General features: G+C 38.5%; 1 protein-coding gene across 36 annotated transcripts in view; it reads left to right on the plus strand.

Annotated features, from left to right (window-relative positions):
* The window catches only part of ANK3 (ankyrin 3), a 657,384-nt gene that overhangs the window by 439,235 nt on the left and 196,834 nt on the right, over positions 1–21,315 (plus strand). For all 36 annotated transcript variants that reach the window (XM_041749118.1, XM_041749123.1, XM_041749115.1 and 33 more), the window contains 3 exons: positions 7,200–7,298; positions 11,830–12,015; positions 13,876–13,974. In XM_041749118.1, coding sequence (XP_041605052.1) covers positions 7,200–7,298; positions 11,830–12,015; positions 13,876–13,974 — 384 coding nt within the window. The remainder of the gene's footprint in view (positions 1–7,199; positions 7,299–11,829; positions 12,016–13,875; positions 13,975–21,315) is intronic.

A 21,315-nucleotide genomic window follows, 5' to 3' on the forward strand; every position in this document is an offset into this window, starting at 1 on the left:
ATAAATAAATAAAATCTTTAAATAAATAAATAAATAAATAGAACACCAATAGATCATCGCTTGGTAGACTTTTAGTCTAAAAGAATTTACTTTAAAATAGGTTTAAAAATAGGCCCTCATAATCTGAATCTTTTATTATTTCAGTCCCCACAGAAATGAGATTGTATTGGAAAGAAAACATCATCATAACACATAAGTATCCACTAATAACCTGACCATTTTTAAACTGGTCCTTGCTCAAACATTCCTTCTAGCTGAATGCTTTCATCTGTTCCTGTTTGTCAGTCTGCACCCCAGGTGGGCAGGTACTGGACAAATTGATTACAGAGCAAAACTGCACGTTTTGCAAAAGACACAGGATCACTTGAAGTTAGGGAGATGGGGGTGGAGAACCCTGGGTGCACAAGTATGCTGTGGGTTGTGGTTTTCTAGCAATGTGTGAAGAATTAGGATGATTTTCTGATTAAGTGTTTCAAGTGAGAACGATTTGAAAATCAAATATTAAATAACCAAGAAAAATTAGGTGAGGCCTTTGGTTTGCAAATACATTTGCAAAAAGGCTATTTTCTTACTTATGCTGTGAAAAAAAAATGAAGGACATCAAGCCATCATATAATTTTCTGGAAAAATTATGTTTTTCTTCCACAGAAATACTATTTGGTTTAGTCTTTGTTCATTGTGAGATGAACATGATTTTCGGTTTTAACCAATGTTTTGTTAACTCATAAACTTGGTTTTACAGTTTCTAGTTTTGTCTTTTGGAAGAGAGTCTCAATCTAATTTTTTTCGTTGTTTACTATGGCTTTTTTTTTAAAGATTTTATTTTTTCATGAGAAATACAGAGAGAGAGAGGCAGAGACACAGGCAGAGGGAGAAGCAGGCTCCATGCAGGGAGCCTGACATGGGACTCGATCTCAGGTCTCCAGGATCACGCCCTGGGCTGAACGAGGCGCTAAACCGCTGAGCCACCCAGGCTGCCCTAGTATGGCTTTTTTTTGGCTTCCATTTTAAGTGTACCCGATATCCTCAGCCATCTTCAGTACTGATTATCTGTGGATAACAGGGGTCTCCTATATTTTATGGGTCCACAGAATTGCAATGATTCCTCCATGGCTACTCCAGCCATAGCAGCTTGGCTCTGATGCTGTTAAATATCAGTGTCCTGGAGAGGCAAATGCACAGCACTTCCAAAAGTGTGATCTCTTGTGTATCTGGTCTGATTCTTTTCTACTTCCTTGTGGTTGGACCTTTAATATATGGTCTGTGCCACTTATGCTGATTCCCTATGAGGATTTACTTAGAGTAATAATGCTTTTCCAGAAGGAAAGGCTATAAGATGGAATATTGACAGGTATAGTACTTTGAGAGGGATACTGACCAACTGACCATAAGCAAAGGATCAGGCTTTTAAAACATTTTTTCAAATGTCCCTATAACTTTATACTGGAAAATAACTAGTGGTAAGCTCTGAGAGAGTGGAAGAACTCTTTAACCTATTTTCATTTCCTTTATCCCCCCAAGGGAGAAGAAATAAAACCTCCTTTTTTTAAACATTTCACACATTCCTGACTGATGTTTAGAGCAGCCATAGTTTTAAACCTCTTTGACAGTGTCAGAGAGATTCTGCAATTGAAATCAAATCCTGACCAGTGTCAGAGAGATTCTGCAATTGAAATCAAATCCTGACCAGATTTGATTTCAATTTAGACACATTCCCTGGTGATGAGGAAGTGATGGAGAAAAATATGGGCTGTGGAATTCCCTGCCCCTTGCAGCTGTATTTGGCAAGCCCTGCCCCATAGTTCGCAGTGGAGCATGCCCCCTTCATCTGGACACCTGCCCCCATGGGCCGTCTGAACTGCATCATTTTGTGGACAGAAAAAGTAATAAGATGGCCACGCAGCAGAATGGGGTTTCCATGATAATTCCTAGTAATAGGTTTTCAAATGGGAACTCTTACAAAAAACAAAAAGCAATAATGCCATGGAATAGATTAAATTCCATTTAGCTGTCAGCACATAAAACATCACAGGAATATAAATATTCAAGAAAGACAGCATCCCTAAATAAATGACATTTTTATCAAGTAGGTAATATTTAATAGCCAACAAGAAATAGTGTGAAGAGAATCCTTCACCTTCCTTATATAAAAAAAACTCTCCTTCTATTGAAAATAAAAATTAAATTGGATAATATCAAGTTCTGATCTTATAAACTGAAGGTCTGTAAGCTAAGAATTTTTAGATATTACTTTAAATTAATTTTTGTCATTGCCTTGATCTTATGTCTTAATAAGTTAGTTAACTCTTTCTTATATTACTTAACATTCCAGAAATGATTTAGGCCTACCCTGAGAAAGAAATTGGGTTGGATAATTAAATTGTGATTATAAAGAACTCTGCCATGATTAAGTCCTTCATACTTTGTACTAAATACAGCAACAAGGATTACTAGTGTTTGCAATTGGTAAATCTCAAAGTGCCACATCGAACGACATACCTCGGTCTTTTCTCCTTCTCTGTCTTTATTCCGTCATATAAGGTACAAACTGTATTTATAAAGTAGCAAAATATGTTTTAGATAATATTTTACCATAACTATCAAACTATTTTAAGTGGACAAATTTTCATAGCAGTATTAACAAATAGGAGACCTTTGAGGGTTGTTTTCTTAAATTTTTATATCATATTTATTTAAGTTCTGAATGCATTCACATGGTTCTACCATAAAAATGCATGGAAAGACAAAATGAAGGTCTTCCTCCCACTCTTGACCCCCATCTGCCCAGTCCCCACCCATCTCCACCCAGGGGTGAAACAGGTAACTTCTGATACTGGGTTTCTGTGGATCCTTTTCAGAAAGAACAAGATCCTTTGATTAAACCCGTGCCTCCTTGGTCTTTCTGTATTTTTAAATGTTTTCTATGGTGGGGAGGTCAGGTCTTGATGAAGTCAGAAAATAGGTATGATAGAGTCTCCCTGACCTTGACCTTATAGCACACCTGTAATCTAACCAATGTTCAGAAAAATCAGTATCAGATATAAATCAGTGCCCTTGCCAAATCTACCACCTTGCCCTTACTTGCTCCTCATAATTCAGAGGAGTATTTCATGATGTACACAGGCTGACTGTAGGAACATAAGATGGATAAGAAAAGTTCATGGATGAAATGTAAGCCCTTACTTAAATGGAATAATAGAAGGACTTTATTTTGGTGGATATTGGACAGCATGCTTCAGTCTGATCTATAAAACTGTAGGTCTGCATGTTCTCATGCTTTCGATTGCACCACAATAAATGTCCCGAGCAGAAAGTGTTGAAGATAATGGAAAAAAAAAATCAGGTATCAAAGAACATACTTTCTCAATCTTGAGTAGTTCTGCCTTTTGAAAATTGAGTCCATTGTTGATAGAGGGAAAAAAAAAATGTAAATTGGTCACCCATATGTTCCATTTTGGCCAGCTCTTTGTTTTGGAAATTTCCTAAGTTAGGAAATTAATTAAAAAAAAAAAAAAAGCAGTGGTGTACTTTTTTTTTTTTCCTTAGAAAAATAACATTCTTTCTGAAATCTGACCATTCTTCTAATCCAGGTACTATTTTACAAAAAAAATCATTTCAGCTGTAGGTTGTCCAGTGACAACACATTGAATTATTTGTGCCTTAAGCTTCATTGTACCAGAGAGTAATAGTAATATTTTTATTCAGTCTTTCCAAAGAATGCTTATAATTACTCCCTAGAAACATAACTAAATAGTGTACATGTGTTCTCATGCCCCTGTTGATTATTTCATGATAGGTGAGATTTGTATTAATTGGTGTTATTGGGATTAAAACAATAGAAACTAACTTGAGTGAAAAAGAAAATTTATTGTAATTACATGGAGAACACATAGAATAGGGAGTGAAAGATGCTTTTTGGAAAGCTTTGGAAATTAGATAGTCAGGCTAAGAGTAACCAGAAGCTAAGTGGTAAAGTTGCCCTTCAGTGTGGTCTCTCCAGATCATTTGAAGGTGGAGAGGCAGGGATTCGGCAGAAAGCAGAACTGAGAAAGATAGAGAGTAGCCCTGGAAGAGCAAACAGAAGATGTTCTGCACATATGCCTAGCCTGTAGTTGAAAAAGGGAGGCTAATTTGTCTCAAAGACAGACAAGACAAGTGCTACCCACATTTCAGGGAATAGGTAGGTCCCCCAAAGAAAATAGGAGTGATATTGCCAGAAGGGGAAACAGATGCTTGGTGACCAAAACTAAAGCAAAACAAAATAAACACACAAGTCACACAAGCACTCAAACACTCCCAATAAAGTGGAAATTTCCATTATGGAGGAAAACACCAAAAACATTTTATCACTATAAACAGCAGAAGTAAAATGAGACCATTCAATATATATCAATATATCGCGCCATATATTTGTATGAAATGTTCAGAACAGGCAAATCCATAGAGAGAAGGCAGATGAGTGGTTGCCAGAGGGGGCTGGGGAAGGATGAATGGGAGTGAATACCAATGGTATAGAGTTCCTTTTTGCAGTGATGAAATGTTCTGGAATTAGATAGTGGGAATGGTTGCCCAAGTTTATGAACATACTAATACCCACTAAATTGTATACTTTAGATAGGTGAGTTTTATGATATGTGAATTATATATTAATAAAAACTTATAAAAATGAAAATATTTGAAAGAATGTGACCATTCTGAAAATGGCCAGCATTCAAGTAATGCAATAGAATGGAAAGCACTCAAGAAGAAGAAGAAGCAGCAGCAGCAGCAGCAGCAGGAGGAGGAGGAAGAGGAGGAGGAGGAGGAGGAGAAGAGGAGGAGAAGGAGAAGAGGAGGAAGAGGAAGAAGAAGAAGAAAAGTAGTAGTAGTAGTAGTAGTAGTAGTAGTAGTAGTAGTAGTAATTGTGGAAAACAATTAATTACAGGGCTCAGTCTTGCTGTGATCCTTACCTACATATTATTTTTGAGTAATTGCAGTTCCACACAGTTTACTCCTTACTGTTGTGGAAAGGGCATGTGGAATAATTTGGAAGCTCCAGGTCTGTAAGAACAGTATCCTTTAAACATCAGTACATGACTTTAGATTATCTTCCTGGGTCATGAAATGTTTGGATCTGGAAGATAAATTTAAGAACAGCCTGCATACTGCAATGTATATTGGGCCAGAAGCCACATATTTGTAGATAGACCAGTGCTCCTTACGTAATCTTGAACTACAGCAAAACTCTGCCCTGAAGTTGAGAGAATAATATCTCTTTTCAAAATTTTTCTTAAGAACTTTACTCCTAAAATCTGAACCTTCCATCTAGAAATTTCAGCTGAAGAAGAAAGACAAATACCCAGTAGTTCACGGAGCTATCACAAAAATCCACCCTGGTTTTTATCTTTCTCTTCTTTCTTAATATTTTCAGTAGTTTTTTTTTCTTTTGTTTTGGTTTTTAAAGGATATTTAACTCAACCAAGGATAAAATGCTCTTTCATGTTAGTCAAATTAGGATAACAAAAAAATAGCAACATAAAGGTAATCCTAAACTACCTTTCAGTTTCCCTCATAGCTCTGGGAAGAGTGATAAAGATGAAACACACCAGGCACATACACACGAACGGGCACACACACATGTACACACACATTGTGTTGCAGGTTTTCTATGTTTCGTATTTAATGTTGATAAAACCATTCATGATAGAACGGAGTAACAATGATGTTAGTAGCTAGATAATTTAAAGAAAAGAAGCTCGAATGCTGTATCATATTCTACTGCCTCTAAATTTGTGTCTCTAATTTTGAGCTTGGCAACTAGATTACCTAGCTTGTTCCAACTATGTGTAAAATAGAGTAAGTAGAAGAGAGGAACTCTCTGATGAATAAAGTATATACACTATGGTAGGTTTGTTACATGACATCACTTTTATCAGCACAAGAATCTTTTTAACTTACTTTTAAATTCTCAGCTAAAAGCCAAAAAAGTGATGTCACCAGAGGCTGAATTATAGATAAGTAAGGTAATCATATAGTAAGTGATATTTATAATGATGACCTAAACCTTTTGAATCACAAAAGTTTGAATAATATTTGGTACATTTTATTTAGAATATATTACTTTTATTCTTTGCAATTGCATAATGTACACAATAAACATTTTTAAATATTCAGTTGAATAGAACTGTATTCTGAAAAATTTATTCAAAGAAAATTTGTTATAGTTTGAAAAATATCTGTTTTGATGCATACATTTTGCAATAAGATTTTAAAATATTACACTGACAGCATATGAAAATATTTCATAGATGTGAAATAAATTATTCTAGAGGGCAACCATTCTAGAGGGCAACCATGCATATACAACATATTTTAATAAAAAGCTTAAGATGCAGTGTATACATTCATGTACTTGAATCCAGGTTCTTTGGCAGTTGGCCACATTTCAGACAAACATAAATATACACACATAGAGGATGTGTGCACATGTATATGTACATGTATGAATGTGTGTGTGCGTGTGTGTATTCTGAACATGAAAATCCATGTCTTTGCAAAAAGGAATGCAAGGCAAGAAACTTACAAAAAATAAACTACTAATTAAATTTTGTTTTGAAATTGCAGTATATATCCTTTTGCATACTGGTGTTCTTTCCTTTGTTTCAAGTTGCCTCACCTGTGGCAAGTTTGAAGCTATTTGAAATTAATAGAAATCCTTCCAAATTGGGAACTATTTTAGACGCTTAATTTTATGTGAAAGTATTGGACCTTTTATTTATTTATTTATTTATTTTTGGACCTTTTATTTAAAAGAGATAATCTTTGAGTGGGAAAAAAAACTCATTGGGAAAATGACCAAATGTGTTTTTCTTCATATCCTTATATCATCTAAGAAAATCCTTTACTCATGGTAGGCACTCAATAAGAGGCTGATGATTAAACAAATGTACTTATTTATCTAAAGTGTATCTGTTGGTGTGAATTATACACTATTAACTATGAACTGCACTCAAGTTATAAATTATGAACTCTAATTTTGAATTACACTATTCTTAATCTGTCATGCTTAGGCTCTCTAATAAATATGAATATCTATATTAAAACATTATTAAAATTATTATGCATGAACATTTTCTGGAACATATCATATCAGTAAAGTGGAAAACTACAATGGCCCTATAATAAAGCCACAGACAAACATTTTACTTCTTCTTTTGCAGAATGGTTTCACGCCATTGTATATGGCAGCCCAGGAAAACCACCTGGAAGTTGTCAAGTTTCTTCTTGACAATGGTGCAAGCCAGAGCCTAGCCACAGAGGTAAGATATGTTGGTTCTTTCTGTGGGTGAGTTTACATGTTTACAGGGCATTTTGTAAGCCTGGACTTGTAACATGGAGAATCTGTCCCACTAGAGTTTTAGTTAGTCATATACAAATGTGAGGATTCTTCAATGTTTATGAAATACACTAGAAAGTCTGTTATCAATCTTTAAAGAATCTTCCATTGCATAGATACCCTTTCTGCTCTTAAATGCCTAGCTCTACCTTATAATTGAGCTATTTAATATCTACATATTTGTTTTAGAACATTTTTCTGTTTCTTATAATTTTGCCTCAAAAGCAACCACTTCTTTGAAATATGTTTGTAGTAAGATAAGTTTGAAATCTGTTTTTTTCTAAATACAAGTTAGTATAATTATAATCACTGAATTTATGTATTTCTTAAGTTAACTAGATTTAATGCACTTTTCAGCAAAGCTATTATATGTTTTTAAGTGTTATGTAAACATGGTAGTGAAGAAAATTTTGTATCCTTGAATCTCAGAGGAGTTATTTTAAAATAAAAACTTACTTTAAAAAAAAAAAAAAAACCTTACTTAAGTCATTGGGGCTGTTTTAAGCAATACAGTTTATTTTTTAAACTAAACTTAGTGGAAGATTGTGTTCCTTGTGAAGTATATCACTAGAAATCTATTGCTAATATTAAAAGATCAACATTTAAATATTCTCTATTCTTAACAAAACAATGAAAACAGATGCAGGATTATTCCTGTCATAATACTGCTTCTCTTATATTCTGACATGTTTTCCAAATGGCAAAGAAAGATCACAATAGAGGAATTGCCTATAACCTCACCCTGCTTTGAGATCGTGCCTTTTGGGGAAACCACTAAATAAATGAAGAGGCAGTTCACACAAAAAGAAATACAAATGACCATAAATGTATGAAAATATCACATCCTCACTCATAGTCAAAGAAATATTAATTTAATCAGTTCAAAAATGAGATCCAGTCTTTCACCAAGGGGATGAGGAAAATAATTTGAAGAGTAGAAGAAATTGGAACTTTCCTACACTGTTGGTAAAGTTGATCATTGGTTGCAACCCTTTTTGCAGAACATTTAGCAGTAACTGTCTAATTTAGAATTCATATAACTTTTTACTTAACAATTCTGCTTCTAGGAATTTACATCATAGATGTATTAGAGGGGAATACAAAAACAGTATGTGAGAAGTTCATCAGCAGAATTAGTATGAACATTTTTTAAAAACTGGAATGAACCTAAATATGCACCAGTAGGAAACCTGTTTAATAATATTATAATACGGGATCCCTGGGTGGCGCAGCGGTTTGGCGCCTGCCTTTGGCCCAGGGCGCGATCCTGGAGACCCGGGATCGAATCCCATGTCAGGCTCCCGGTGCATGGAGCCTGCTTCTCCCTCTGCCTGTATCTCTGCCTCTCTCTCTCTCTCTGTGTGACTATCATAAATAAATAAAAATTTAAAAAAATAATAATAATATTATAATACATAATAATACATAATAAAATGCTATTCAGCATTATCAAAAATGAGGCAAGCCTATACTTACGAATAGAAAAAAAATGTCCGTAGTATTCTCAGAGGTTTATTCTGAGCCGTGGGAGGCAGATTCACTTTTCACTTTATATCCTTCCATACTGTTGAAGATTTTTATCATGGGAATGTATTGTTTTTATAATGATATTCTTAAAGGTAGGTAAAAAAAATAACTTCTAGCTGCTAAGAAAAGACCATACATTTGGTAGGCACAGAGCAATGCCTACTTGTTGGATAAGAGAAAAATCAATTCCCATTTTTGGATGGAAATACTAAATAATATAAATATCCTAATGAAAGTTATTTCATAGTACTTTCTTTGCCTATGAAGGACAGGTAGTATTCTTTTAGACTGTGATGAATAGATCACTAAGTATCTCTACTTTAGAAGCAAATGTAAGTTGAACTTACTGCTAAGTGTTTGGCGTGATTCTGGTTTTTAAAACCTCTTCTGTATTAACAGTGTACTGGATATCCAATTTTTTCTAGATAGATAGATAGATAGATAGATTCCTTTTTTTACTAGTTAAGATTCTGAATCATGAGGTAAATATATTTGTTCATTGACCCCCACAAGTAATTATTAGGCACCCATTATGTGCCAGATACTTCACAAGGCAGAGAAGGTTTTCATGGAGCTTCTATCATGTTTCCTCTTGGCTTGTATTTTTCTTCTTTAAAAAAAAAATATGTATTTTTAAGAGAGCACACAAGCGGGGATGGGGGCAGAGGGAGAGGGAGAGAATCTCAAGCAGTCTCATAACAGAGCACAGTGCCTGATGGGAGGCTCCATCTCACAATCCTGAGATCATGCCTGAGCCAAAATCAAGAGTTGGCTGCTTAACCAACTTGAGCCACCCAGGTGCCCCATGTATTTTGTTGTTGTTGTTGTTGTTGTTTAAGAATAACTGCACAGAGTGAACCAAACCATTTAAACTAGGTTTGGAACCAAAATCTGGAGTTGCTAATTTTAGCTATTGACACCTTAGAGCTGGTATCTTAGTGTCTTTAATTGGTTTATTGCAGGAAGCACATTCTTATGGGTGCTGATGGTCTCTGCTGCAGTTTATTTTCTGGTGCAAAGGAGTTTCCTTTATGTATAGGACCTACAGGTTTAAAATTTCATATTAGCAGAAAATACAGCCATTTAGTTTTGATTCAGAACCAGAAGCCAGCTATCCTTTTTATCCCTTAGATTTTGTCCAGGTTTTACAAGTGAGTTGCCACATTCACTTTTAATACACAATTTTCCTTCTACCATTCTATCCTTTAAGAAATGTCCTTTCCTTTTCTTTTGCAAAAGTAATAGATTACATCAATGAGAAAGTACGGTAAAAAGCAAAAAGAAGGAAAAGCCACTGGTAACTTTCCCTAGAGGTAACATTTTGTTTATTCATTAAGACCTTTTGGTATGTGTATACAACACACATATTTATCTTTATGAAAATGAGGTCATATATTTGCACAGTTATGGAAAGCATCTTTCTTATAACATTAAATTGCATTTCTAAACTTTATCCCCTTAAGTGTAAACCCATGATGTCTTTTTGGTCATGTCTTGGTTGTATTCAGCCTTTCTTACATCTTTCTTAAGGCTGCAGAGAAAGTCCTTCTAGCTATATTAATGATCATCCTTTTCCTCTTTGGGGTTTTCTTGGAAAAGTTGAAAGGGGGCAGATGGAAATTCAGCCGGATCTCGAAGCATGAAAAGTAGACAGAATTTATATATGTACAGTGAGAAGGAGGACCTTTCAGGGTGCGGAATGTAGCACGAGCATAGAAGCCAGGGTAGAAGTAGTTTGCACACCGCAATTGGTAAGGACACAGCAGGAACAGATTTATATAAGAGCCTGGGCAATACTGTCCTGTAAGTGTTTGGGGCCAACATTTTGCACATCCTTCAATGTAAATACACTGATGTGCATGCACTCAAATAAGTGATAGGAGCCCTTGTCTGGTTGTCCAGCAAGGAAAAGAATGATGAAGGTGGTCTTTTAGGAAGAAGGACAAGACATTAGTAAGAAAGTAATTAGCTTTTCTCTTTCTCCTGTACCGACACCCTTCCACTGGAGTAGTCCTCTACATGTGGCACCGGGGCTACCAGTATCAAATATCAGGACCCAAAGAAAATAAGTAACTTACTGGCCAGTTCTCTAATAAAAATAATTTATAAATGTTCTTCTGAGTACATGACAATAAAAGCATGGGAGAATTCAAATTTGAGCCAGTCGTAGGGTTTTTTCCTCTGTGCTGTTTATTCTACTGTCAGCAACACTGGATGCTCCACAAATTACCTAACCACAGTGAAATCCGTAGCTGTCTTCTCTTTGTGAAGTCCCAGGGCAGTACAATGGGACGACTCAAAACATACAGATCTGAGTGTGTATTTCAATTTGTTCTCGTCATAGTTTGCACAATCCCCGTGTCTACCCCCTTCACTGGTCAGAGAAGCCAAAGACCTTTCTTAAAACAACAGTCACCCCGTTCATTAGTTAACATGTGCAGATTGGCCACCAGGTGTGTGCGAGGCAATGAGGCAGAGTGAGGAAGTTTTAAAACATCAGGTGAAATTTTTATAGCTTACTTTATTAAAAGCCTTTGAAAAATTTGCCTAGATTTAACCTGAAATATTATTGTTTTCCGTACAGTTATTTTCTGGGTATTGAAATTATGGTAACTTTTTCTTCTCTATGCAGTACTTTTATGTAATTTCAGAATTTACCCAAGTAATCTATATCACGTTTTAACAGAAAAAAACCATAAACTTACTACGAATTTTTTATTATTTTCTGCTTTGGTAAATATAAAAATTTAAATAGAAGTATTTATATACATATGTATGTGTGTGTGTGTCTTTTCGGATACCTGTGTACCTGCATATGCTAGCTTTAACACCCTAAACAAGAATTGGTCACTTGGTCACATGCTTATTTGTTAATTAAAAAGAACACGTCCACTCGGGCCAGCCTTGATTCATCTGTTTATTTGCAGGATGGCTTCACACCATTGGCAGTAGCTTTGCAACAAGGTCATGATCAAGTAGTTTCCCTCCTGCTAGAAAATGACACTAAAGGGAAAGTGCGTCTTCCAGCTCTTCACATTGCTGCCCGGAAAGACGACACGAAGGCCGCGGCCCTGCTGCTGCAGAATGACAACAATGCGGACATAGAGTCAAAGGTGAGGCACGAGGAGGTGGGCTGCTCATGCCACTCTCCTGTTAGGCGCCCACACCGTAAGAATGCCCGGCCTCCCTCCTGGCTACGCCAAACCCTCACTTTTGGGGAGGAATAAAAATGCGTGTCCAAGCCAGCCAACTGAAGGCACAGCCCCCTGAGCATTTCAAGCTAGGAGGTGACTGCAGATGCCCCCGAGTGCAGGCCAGCAGGGAGGCCACCCCCAAGGTCGATTGACAGGCACCTGCTAGTTTCCTCCCTTTTCACAGACATTTGGAATGTCTCTGACACTTCAGCTCACACACCAGGGTGGAAAATCACAAAGCGCTAACAACAGTGTGCACAAATAAACCTTCGGTTGGTATCTAAGATGAGAGGCAATGCACTGAGTATCAACAGTTGTGGAGAGCATGCCGGCAGCCAGAGTCCCAGCCGAACGAACATTCTCATTGGCCTTGACGTGTGTTCCTTGAAAGTCTCTGTGAAGGAAATGTGGCATTTGGAAAGACCATTGTGTAGCCCTTCATTCAGTCTAGCTTTCTTTCTGTGCCTATTGTACTCCTGTCCTAGCTTCCATCCTCATCACTTAGCTGCCATGAGCTTGCTGCCCTCCATGTCACCAAGTGCAAACTAACCGTTCATTTTTTCCTCCTCTTTGCTTCCAAATGTGTTAACCTAGATGGTGGTGAATAGAACAACAGAGGTATATATACATATATATATAAACATGTGCATATAATCTATACCTGCATCATCATTCTCCCATTACCTAGTGCTGCTGTCTCATTTCTCTCCCTCCTTCTTTGCATCGCCTCTGTAGGCTAGATACCTGCTTTACTCCCTGCCCCCAAAAGTAGCATGTGCCAGAGAAGATAGTAGTTTGATTACCAGGGCTTTCTGCAGCTGAACCTGGTGTTGGACAGGAAGAATGAGGAATCCTTGAGAATGAAGGATATCGCCAATAGAGTTGTGTGAGATGAAGAGTTTGGGCGCTTTAGATGCTTATCAGCTCTACCTAAAGCTGCAGACAACCCTGTCATTCTACTCATCCAGGACTGATTCTTTGGAGTTCTGCATGACACTTACCCTCAGTGGTGTCAGCAAAATCAAAATTACCTCTGAATGGTACCAATATTCCCACCCCTCCCACAAGACTCAGTGAGATAGCTAGCATGGCTAAGAAGCTTGCTAACAATTTAGAAATGCATCTAGTTCCTATAAGGTTTCAATCTTTGGGGACTAAGTGAATCGCTGCATGTTTTAGCATTTTTCAAGGAAGTAAAATGACCGTGGTATGCCTAAGGTAGAAAACTGTGTTATGGAATAGGCATTTGCTAATAAAGAGACTAGCCTGTGCATTCTTTATAAAATGCAGTCACCCAGGATACAAGACCAATTATAGTTATCTCCCCCAAAATTCCTTGTATCATTAAAATTGGCATTTACTCTACATTGAATATATTAAACAAATTGAATTTTGACCAAGAGTTCCTAATGGACAATTCCATCACCAATAATGAAACAGTGGTACTAATCAAACTTTCTATAAGCTCTGGATTTTTTTTGTCATCCCTATTTTGAGTTTTTGAAATGTTGGCTTCTGTATAGTTCTGCTACTGGATTACTAAAATTATTCAGTCTGCACCCTTGGTTCCTTCCTGGCTATTCCTCTGCCTGTGAGTGTGGCGTTTATTTGAAACCCTATGAACAATTGGCACTAATTGAAAGAAACCTAGTACAGAATGGAATGTGGACCTCAGCATATTTTGCTTCCTCACTTTTATTTGGGCAGGGTTATGGTATTAACGTGTCAGACGAGGGGCTGGCAGGAGTCAATTGAATGTCTGCTATGTTTTCTTTGCAGAGTGGCTTCACTCCGCTCCACATAGCTGCTCACTATGGAAATATCAATGTAGCCACGTTGCTGTTAAACCGAGCGGCTGCTGTGGACTTCACTGCGAGGGTAAGAGCAAGGCAGTATGATCTGCCCTGAAAGCATGTGAAACAATTCTCTCTCCTTGCCCAGCATGAGGAAAGGGTTGAGACAGCTGACCTCTGAGGGTCCTACCTACTAGTCAGTGAAAGCTGTGATTTTTCTAAGTCTCCTACTGCATTTTCTGGCTTTTATACAGGTGTGCCTGTTTCCTAACAGGAAAAATAAGCCATAGTCATAGGGTGGGGAGCAGTGGGGGCAGAGGGAACATATACAAGTGGTATGTAGAAGATGTGACTCAAGGAACCATGACTGGGAAGTACAAACCCTTCCCCAAGTAGAAATTTCTGAGACTGTTAGAAATAGGTCAAATGGCACTAATAGTGCTTCAGCTAGCACTCGACCTCAGAGATGGGAATAGGGTGGAACATCTGGATGAGACGCAAACCTCACAACTGCCAAAATAGAGACCGTCTTCTGCTTTCATTGTCTACCCTCTATGTTCTTTCCTAACAAGTAACAAGATTATGGACCCTGGATATGTTCTCTGTACCCTGTGGACCACTGGGTAGCAGCTCAGCCATCCAGAGTAGGACCACTCTGAGTGTAAACACCTGTCTGATGCTAGGCCTGATCATGAGAAACCTCATCAGAAGAAGAAATGAAATGAAGCAGGATAGGGAGCAGCCCAAAAGTGTGGGCTCAGGATTCAGATTCCTTGTGTTCCAATTTTGGCTTTACATTTTCTTGGTGCCCATCTGTTTCCTCATTGATAAGATGAAACAGTGTGAAATATGAAATTAAATAATAAAGATAAAATAATATCACCACTCCCTCACTGGGTCACTGGGAATTAAGAGAGTGCATGTAAAGCACTGAGCACAGGGCATGACACATCATCGACAACAGTGGCATCAGCACTGGGATTTCGAATGGAGCAGGAGGAGACTGGAGAGAGACCACATCCTAGTACCAGCATTTGCCAGAGCAGTAGAAGTAATACCGTCTTTGAAGCTACTCCTGCATGGCAGATGCCAGGCTAAGCATATTTATCTCATTTACTTGAATATCAAAAAAAGTGTTATTTACCCCTGTTTTAGAGAAGAGGAAACCAAAGCTTGGCAATAAGAAGTGGCTGGTCCAGGATCCCAGGCCCAGCAGATTAGGAAGGGCAGATTTCTGCCCCAAAGCTCCAAGCTGCTCCAGTCCTGTCTCCCTCACGTGACCTTAGGTGTTCTTTCTCCCTTTTCTCTTCTAACTCATTAGTTCTATAAAAATTAATAAGAACTCCTATTGTACTAATATTAAAGCTATTTCCTGCCGTCTTGTCATCGGTTGCAGAAACCCTGTATCGGTTTCAGTGACTCAGGAGTGCCCATCAGCTCATGTCACTGCAGAGCTGTGTTCTTACTGCGTGATGTGTGTCCAGGGGAGTCAGTGACGTGGCTGACCTGCAGCCCAATTTGACATTTTGAAGGATGAAGTTAAGCATCCGTCTTTCACAGGGGCATATCACTGCTAAAACTGAAGTTCTTGTCTCAACGATGCATTCTTCTGGTTTTATTTCTGTAATTCACAGTATAATGAAAACCTCATTAAGTCACATCTTCTAATTAGGACATTTGGAAAATTTATGTCAGGGTGCCGTTTGAAGTTTGTCCTCCTGCCATCGTTCAGAAACTTCCTGATGCTGCTGAAAATAAGAAGGTGGGGGCAATGTGTAAGGATTTAAGAGGACAAATTACAGTATTTCCAGATTCCTTCAAGCAATTCCAAAGCATCCGTTTACATTAAGACAATGAATGTGCTAATTACAAACAAATGCTAATTCATCGATTAAAGATCAGTGGAGATTGCAGACCTGTGTTGTTACCATTGCCTGTGGTTTAAAATAATCGCACTGTGCTTTTGTTTAAAACATGCTAAAATTCAGCCTTTTTACTGATTTACAAAAGCATTTTCTCCAGTCATCCCTAATTAATGAAGCCTACCTACACTCTGAGCTGAAGGCTGTGGTTTAATTCGATTGTACTTCGTCGGAGGCCTGTGCAGTCACTTACACCCCGATACTCTAGGCTTCCCTCCGCGGTTGGTGATTGATGACTGGCTTTAGGACGTCTGAGAAGAACTAGTCTTCATAGACAGCATAAAGAAATCCATTTTAGCTTCCGAATCTCTAGCAATTCTATTACCCAGGAACCCAGCATATCTGCACTTTGGTGCTGGGGCCTCTCCCAGCCGGTTTCAGTGGGCTCTTTCTGTGTCACGGGTCCCTTGGGGGTGTGGCAGAAACAGCAGCTGAAAATAAGATGCCCCGGAACACAGATGGGAGCAGCTTTTACCTGGTCAGAACAATAAAGGATCATTAAGCACTGCTTGCTAAGAACTAGCTGCAAATCATAACCATAAATCATATGTCTCAGGAACCGGGTCTGAACGAGCTGTTGATGACATGGTTAGAGGTAAATGAAAAAGCAACAGTGGCCCTTGTCTTTGGGGGCTGTGATTTCTGCTCACTGGCTGGGACAGAGTGAGGAGAAAGGCAGACAGAGCCTCGTAGTTCCCTGTGGGCTGAGGACATGACCTAGACAATGGCTACCTGTTAGCAGGGAGAGCTGGGGGATAGGAACAAGGACAGCTCTTCTGGAATCCTTTCCCACACGCAGTAGATGTGCGTTTCCAAAGCAGATATGGAGAATCAAACGTGGTGTGGCTAAAGGGAGTACACAGCAGAACAGACTGCTTTCTGTGCTTCTCTGCAGGGGTAGCTAACATATGCATCAATAAAACAGATCCTCGCCAATGGCGAGCGTGTACCTCTGTCTTGGCAATTCTGATAACCGATTTATAGCATGCTTGCCTGTTTACTACACCTTTCCTTGATTTTTATTGTGATGTCAGTTTTGATTTTTGTATTATAATTTTGTGGTGTATATGTAAGATACCCCATGTGACATCTTTAATATTTCCTTTTGGATTATCCGTGAGTGAGACCCATGTGTCCTCTGCAGGGAATTAGTGGTGTGGCTGTTGCACGCTTCATTGCAGCCTTTGCATTCTTCATCCTGTGAATTGAGTCTGCTGACATGGCACCTACACCCTCAGAATTTATGCCTGACCCCTGCTCTCTTAGCAAATCATTCCTCTCTCTTGGGGGAGAGAATGTAACTAAGACACACCAGAGCTGCTACTGATTATCATTCCTGTAAGGAACATTTTGCACTGGAGTAACTGAAGGCCAAATTATTGTGTGGATGCCTGCAAAGTTCCTTTATTGACTGAGATAGATTAATACTTTGCTGGCTAAGAGTTTTCTCATCAAATATAATGGACCACCCAACTTAATCTTCTCTCGTGTCATTGGCTTTTCTCCTGTAAATGATTATTCAACTCCCCATTTGGAGAAGATAATTAAATAAAACATCCTTATATTGGCCCTACTATTTAGTACTTTTTGGTTTTGATCTCTGACAGGAATTAGGGATTTCTGTGTTTGAGTGTTGTACTGCATTTGTTTCCAAAAGGATTTCAGGTGGCTTGCAGATTAAATGTATACAAATTAAGATATCTAAGGATGAAACAGAAAAAGCAAATGTTACCAAGCAGCTGGAATGAACCAGTGAATACAACTAGACAGCAAATTTAGGCCTTACAGGCTTTGATATATGTAGTGGAAGGGGAAGCATGGATTATATAGTTTTCATTTTCTTGTCAAAGGAAATCTTATAGTTCTCTATAGAGACAATTTTTGTATATGTGAAGTAACTCTAATATGATTTTATTGTGTGAATTCTTCTATTAAGAACAGTGAGTTTGGGCAGCCTGGGTGGCTCAGGGGTTTATCACCGCCTTCAGCCCAGGGTGTGATCCTGGAGACCCAGGATTGAGTCCCATGTCAGGCTCCCTGCATGGAGCCTGCTTCTTCCTCTGTCTCTCTCTCTATGTGTCTCTCATGAATAAATAAATAAGATCCTTTAAAAAAAAAAGGCATTAAAAAAAAGAATAGTGAGTTTTATGGTTGACAATACCTTTAATGACTATATTTCAAAAGGCTCAATTCCAACTGCCCCATCCTGCCTCTTGACACTAAATCTGGCTGTGAAGGCACCTGGCCCAGAGAGGCTGAGGGACTGTGGCCCAGGTACTTAGCTTAATGAGATTCTAATTGTGTGTGATAGAACTTGGCATGCGTGTCTCAGATCACTGACTGGTTAACTTGTCCATTGGACTGCATTTCTTAAGGTTATCAGATGTTTTGAACAAGATTTTGGCAGGTGCAGGGTCATATTCGAACTCAGTTAAGTCATACGAAAGGTAACTTTTTTTTTAAGATTATTATTTATTTATTTGAGAGAGAAAGAGAGAATGATCAATAGAGATGGACAAAGGAAGGGAGAAGCTGACTCCCTGCTTAGCAGGAAGCCCGAATTGGGGCTCAATCCAAGGACCTGGAGATCATGACCTGAGCTGAAAGGCAGATGCTTAACTGACTGAGCCACCCAGGTGCCCCAAGGTCACTTTATTTTAAATAGGTGAACCGCTAAACCTGATGGTGAAAAAAACAAACATGTCAGAGTTAGAATCTGCCCACATAAGAGGTCAACATGACTCAGAATGTGCATGAACAAAGCAATGCTCATGGATAAACATTATCTGGAGATTTCCTTTCTCAATTAAATTAAGCCTCACAAACATTAAAGAGCTTCTATTATGGGCTAATCTGGAGATTCAGACTTGAGTAAACTACTGCCCTTATTCTAGTAATTTGTTTAGGCCCCAAAATGCTAAACCATACAACACAGTCTCCTCTTAATTCCCCAAAGCATGACTAATTCTAGGCTATAATACCAAATGTGACTTTCCTAAAAACATAGAGACTGATGTAAGAGGTTCAGATCAGAGAAGCAAAGCGGAGAGACTGGTTCTGGACAACACTGCCCCTAAAGTCCATAGACTATGACCCATTCCCCAAGGTAAGTCTGGGTACCACCCTCCTGAACACCCAGAAACAGAGTCTATCTTCCTTCCTACCAGTGGAAACCCCTTTTATTATGTCTCTCCTAGCCAGATTCTAAGACCTTAACTTAGTCTCTGGGCCCAATGAGGGAGTTAACCGTGTTTTCTCTACACCTAGGCCATCTTAATCAGTAGCCACCATCTAGTTGGAAGTAACTTTAATTTAGATTAAATTAAATTCAACATTCTGTTTCTCATTCTCAATAACCATGTTTCGGGTGCTCAAAAGCTACCTATAGCTAGTGGCTACGTCTTAACACAAAATACATAACATTTCCATCAGCACAGAAAGTTCTTTAGAAGAAAGCTGAGACACCATTAGTCTCAGGTCTTTCTTCCCATCAACATAATAATTATCTCTAAATGTAACTCCCTCCTCCAAGGAAAATGATCCCTTAAATAGTTTTGCAGAGCAATTTTACTCCTGATGGACTTGCCCTTTCTTGCTCCAAAGGAGTATTTTGCCTTTCTTATTATGTAACTAGAAACCACCACCACCACCACCAAAAATAAAACTGAAATGTTTTTGCAAAAGAGAAATAAAAATTACTAGAAGCATTTAAGTAGCCTTTTCTCCCCAACGCATACTCTGTGTAGTTCAGAAGCATTAGAAATGAGATAAATCTCCAGAGAGGTCTCCAATTGTCAGAGATTTTACTGCATAGTTACTTGACTTCTGAAAGCCTCAGTTTTTTAATCCATATGAAGGGTTTTTGCATGCTGTTCCTCACACATGCTTTCCCTGACCCCTAACATAAGCTGCTACCCCTGTCACATCACCAGGTGTACTCATCACACTCCAGTTTCATCTCCAACAGTAGACATTGCAGGTTCTTTCGTGTATATGGTGTTGCGTGTCTGGCACACTCTGTGCTAGGATGCCTCATTTGCCCTCGCTGCTGAGCTCCTCACCTGGAACATATTCTTCTCACCTGGCGAACATCCTCATCCCCAGTATTCACCAGGTTTTGAACCCTGTGATGATCACTCTCACAGGCAGTTCATCTTCCCTGTCTTCCAGTGAAGACTCAGCAACATATTTGCCATGTAGATTTTTTTAGGAGAGGTAGGCATTTGATTTCAGAGAACCATTCCTCTGTTGTTGTACTATAAGAAGGCAGGATGGTTTTTTTTCTCCCTCTCTCTCTCTCTCTCTCTATTTTTTCCCTGCCTGACAGCCCTTTATCTGCCTTTGATGAAACGGTGCTTTGGCATCCAACTACATTCCATTCAGCCAGAGGGCTACAACTGGAAAACATGTGGGACCCTTCTTGTTGCAGAACAGGGGCTCAGTGGATGTCCATTTTCTTCCTTCTGTAGGTGAAATTTATAGTAATAATGATTTTTAAATTAGTTATGATTTATTGAGTATTTACTAAGTTTCAGTTTCTTGCTAAGCATTCAGCATGTCCTACCTCAGGAATCCTATGCAGGCCAAAGAATGATGTGTAATGAAATGCAACTCCCACATCCTTGTACTTGCAAGACTTTCAATTCCTCAAAGTCAGACCCGTGTATTAGTACCCATTTTGGAAATAGGCCCACATTTAGCACTGCGAAGGGTTTAGTATCTATTTATTGAATTCGAGAGTAAATGAACAAATAACTTGAGGCATCCATGTCCACCACTCCTGGGCAGCCAGCCTCTATTTAAACCCACTCTCCTAAGCCATAGTCCTCTCCCTGGTCTCAGAATTTCAAACAGAGCCTCACCTGGTGGTACGGAACTGCTTCCCGAACTGACATCAGTGCCCTAAGGATGATGGAAATCCATAGGATTCTAATAGTGGGATTTTAAGCCAGTGCACCAAATCCACAGACTGAATGTCACATGCTGAGGGGCAGGTTTTTTTAAGCATCCGGAAGACTCGTTATTCAGTGGGGTAAATAGCCTTGGAAGACAAGCCTAGAATGAAAGGCCAGTCACCCAAGGCTGCCACCAAAGCTTTGTTCAATTAAGTTTATTTTAAACAGGGCCTCAGGTACTGGACCATGAAGTCCCAATCCAGGCCACTATCAGATGCTACAAGAAAAGACTTGCGCTCCTCCTACATAGAGAAGGGTGAGCATCGTGCCAGGAAGAGTGTGGCTTTTGCAATGGTTTTTTAAGGTACAGCCCTTCTGGGGACTCTACTTTGGTTTGAGTGGAAGTACCAATGGAAATATATTTTTTTAATATATTTTTCCTGCATTATACAATTTGTTTTTAAAATACTAAGAAATAAATGAAAGAAAAGAAAAACTATCCATAAAAGTCCTATTAATTTTTTTCGCATTAAATATCTTTCTTCACAAAGACCAAACACACGCACACAAACACATTCAATTTCTACTGATAACATATTTCAAAGATAG

The sequence above is a fragment of the Vulpes lagopus genome, chromosome 3 (assembly GCF_018345385.1).
Source record: "Vulpes lagopus strain Blue_001 chromosome 3, ASM1834538v1, whole genome shotgun sequence".
Lineage (NCBI taxonomy): Eukaryota > Metazoa > Chordata > Mammalia > Carnivora > Canidae > Vulpes > Vulpes lagopus.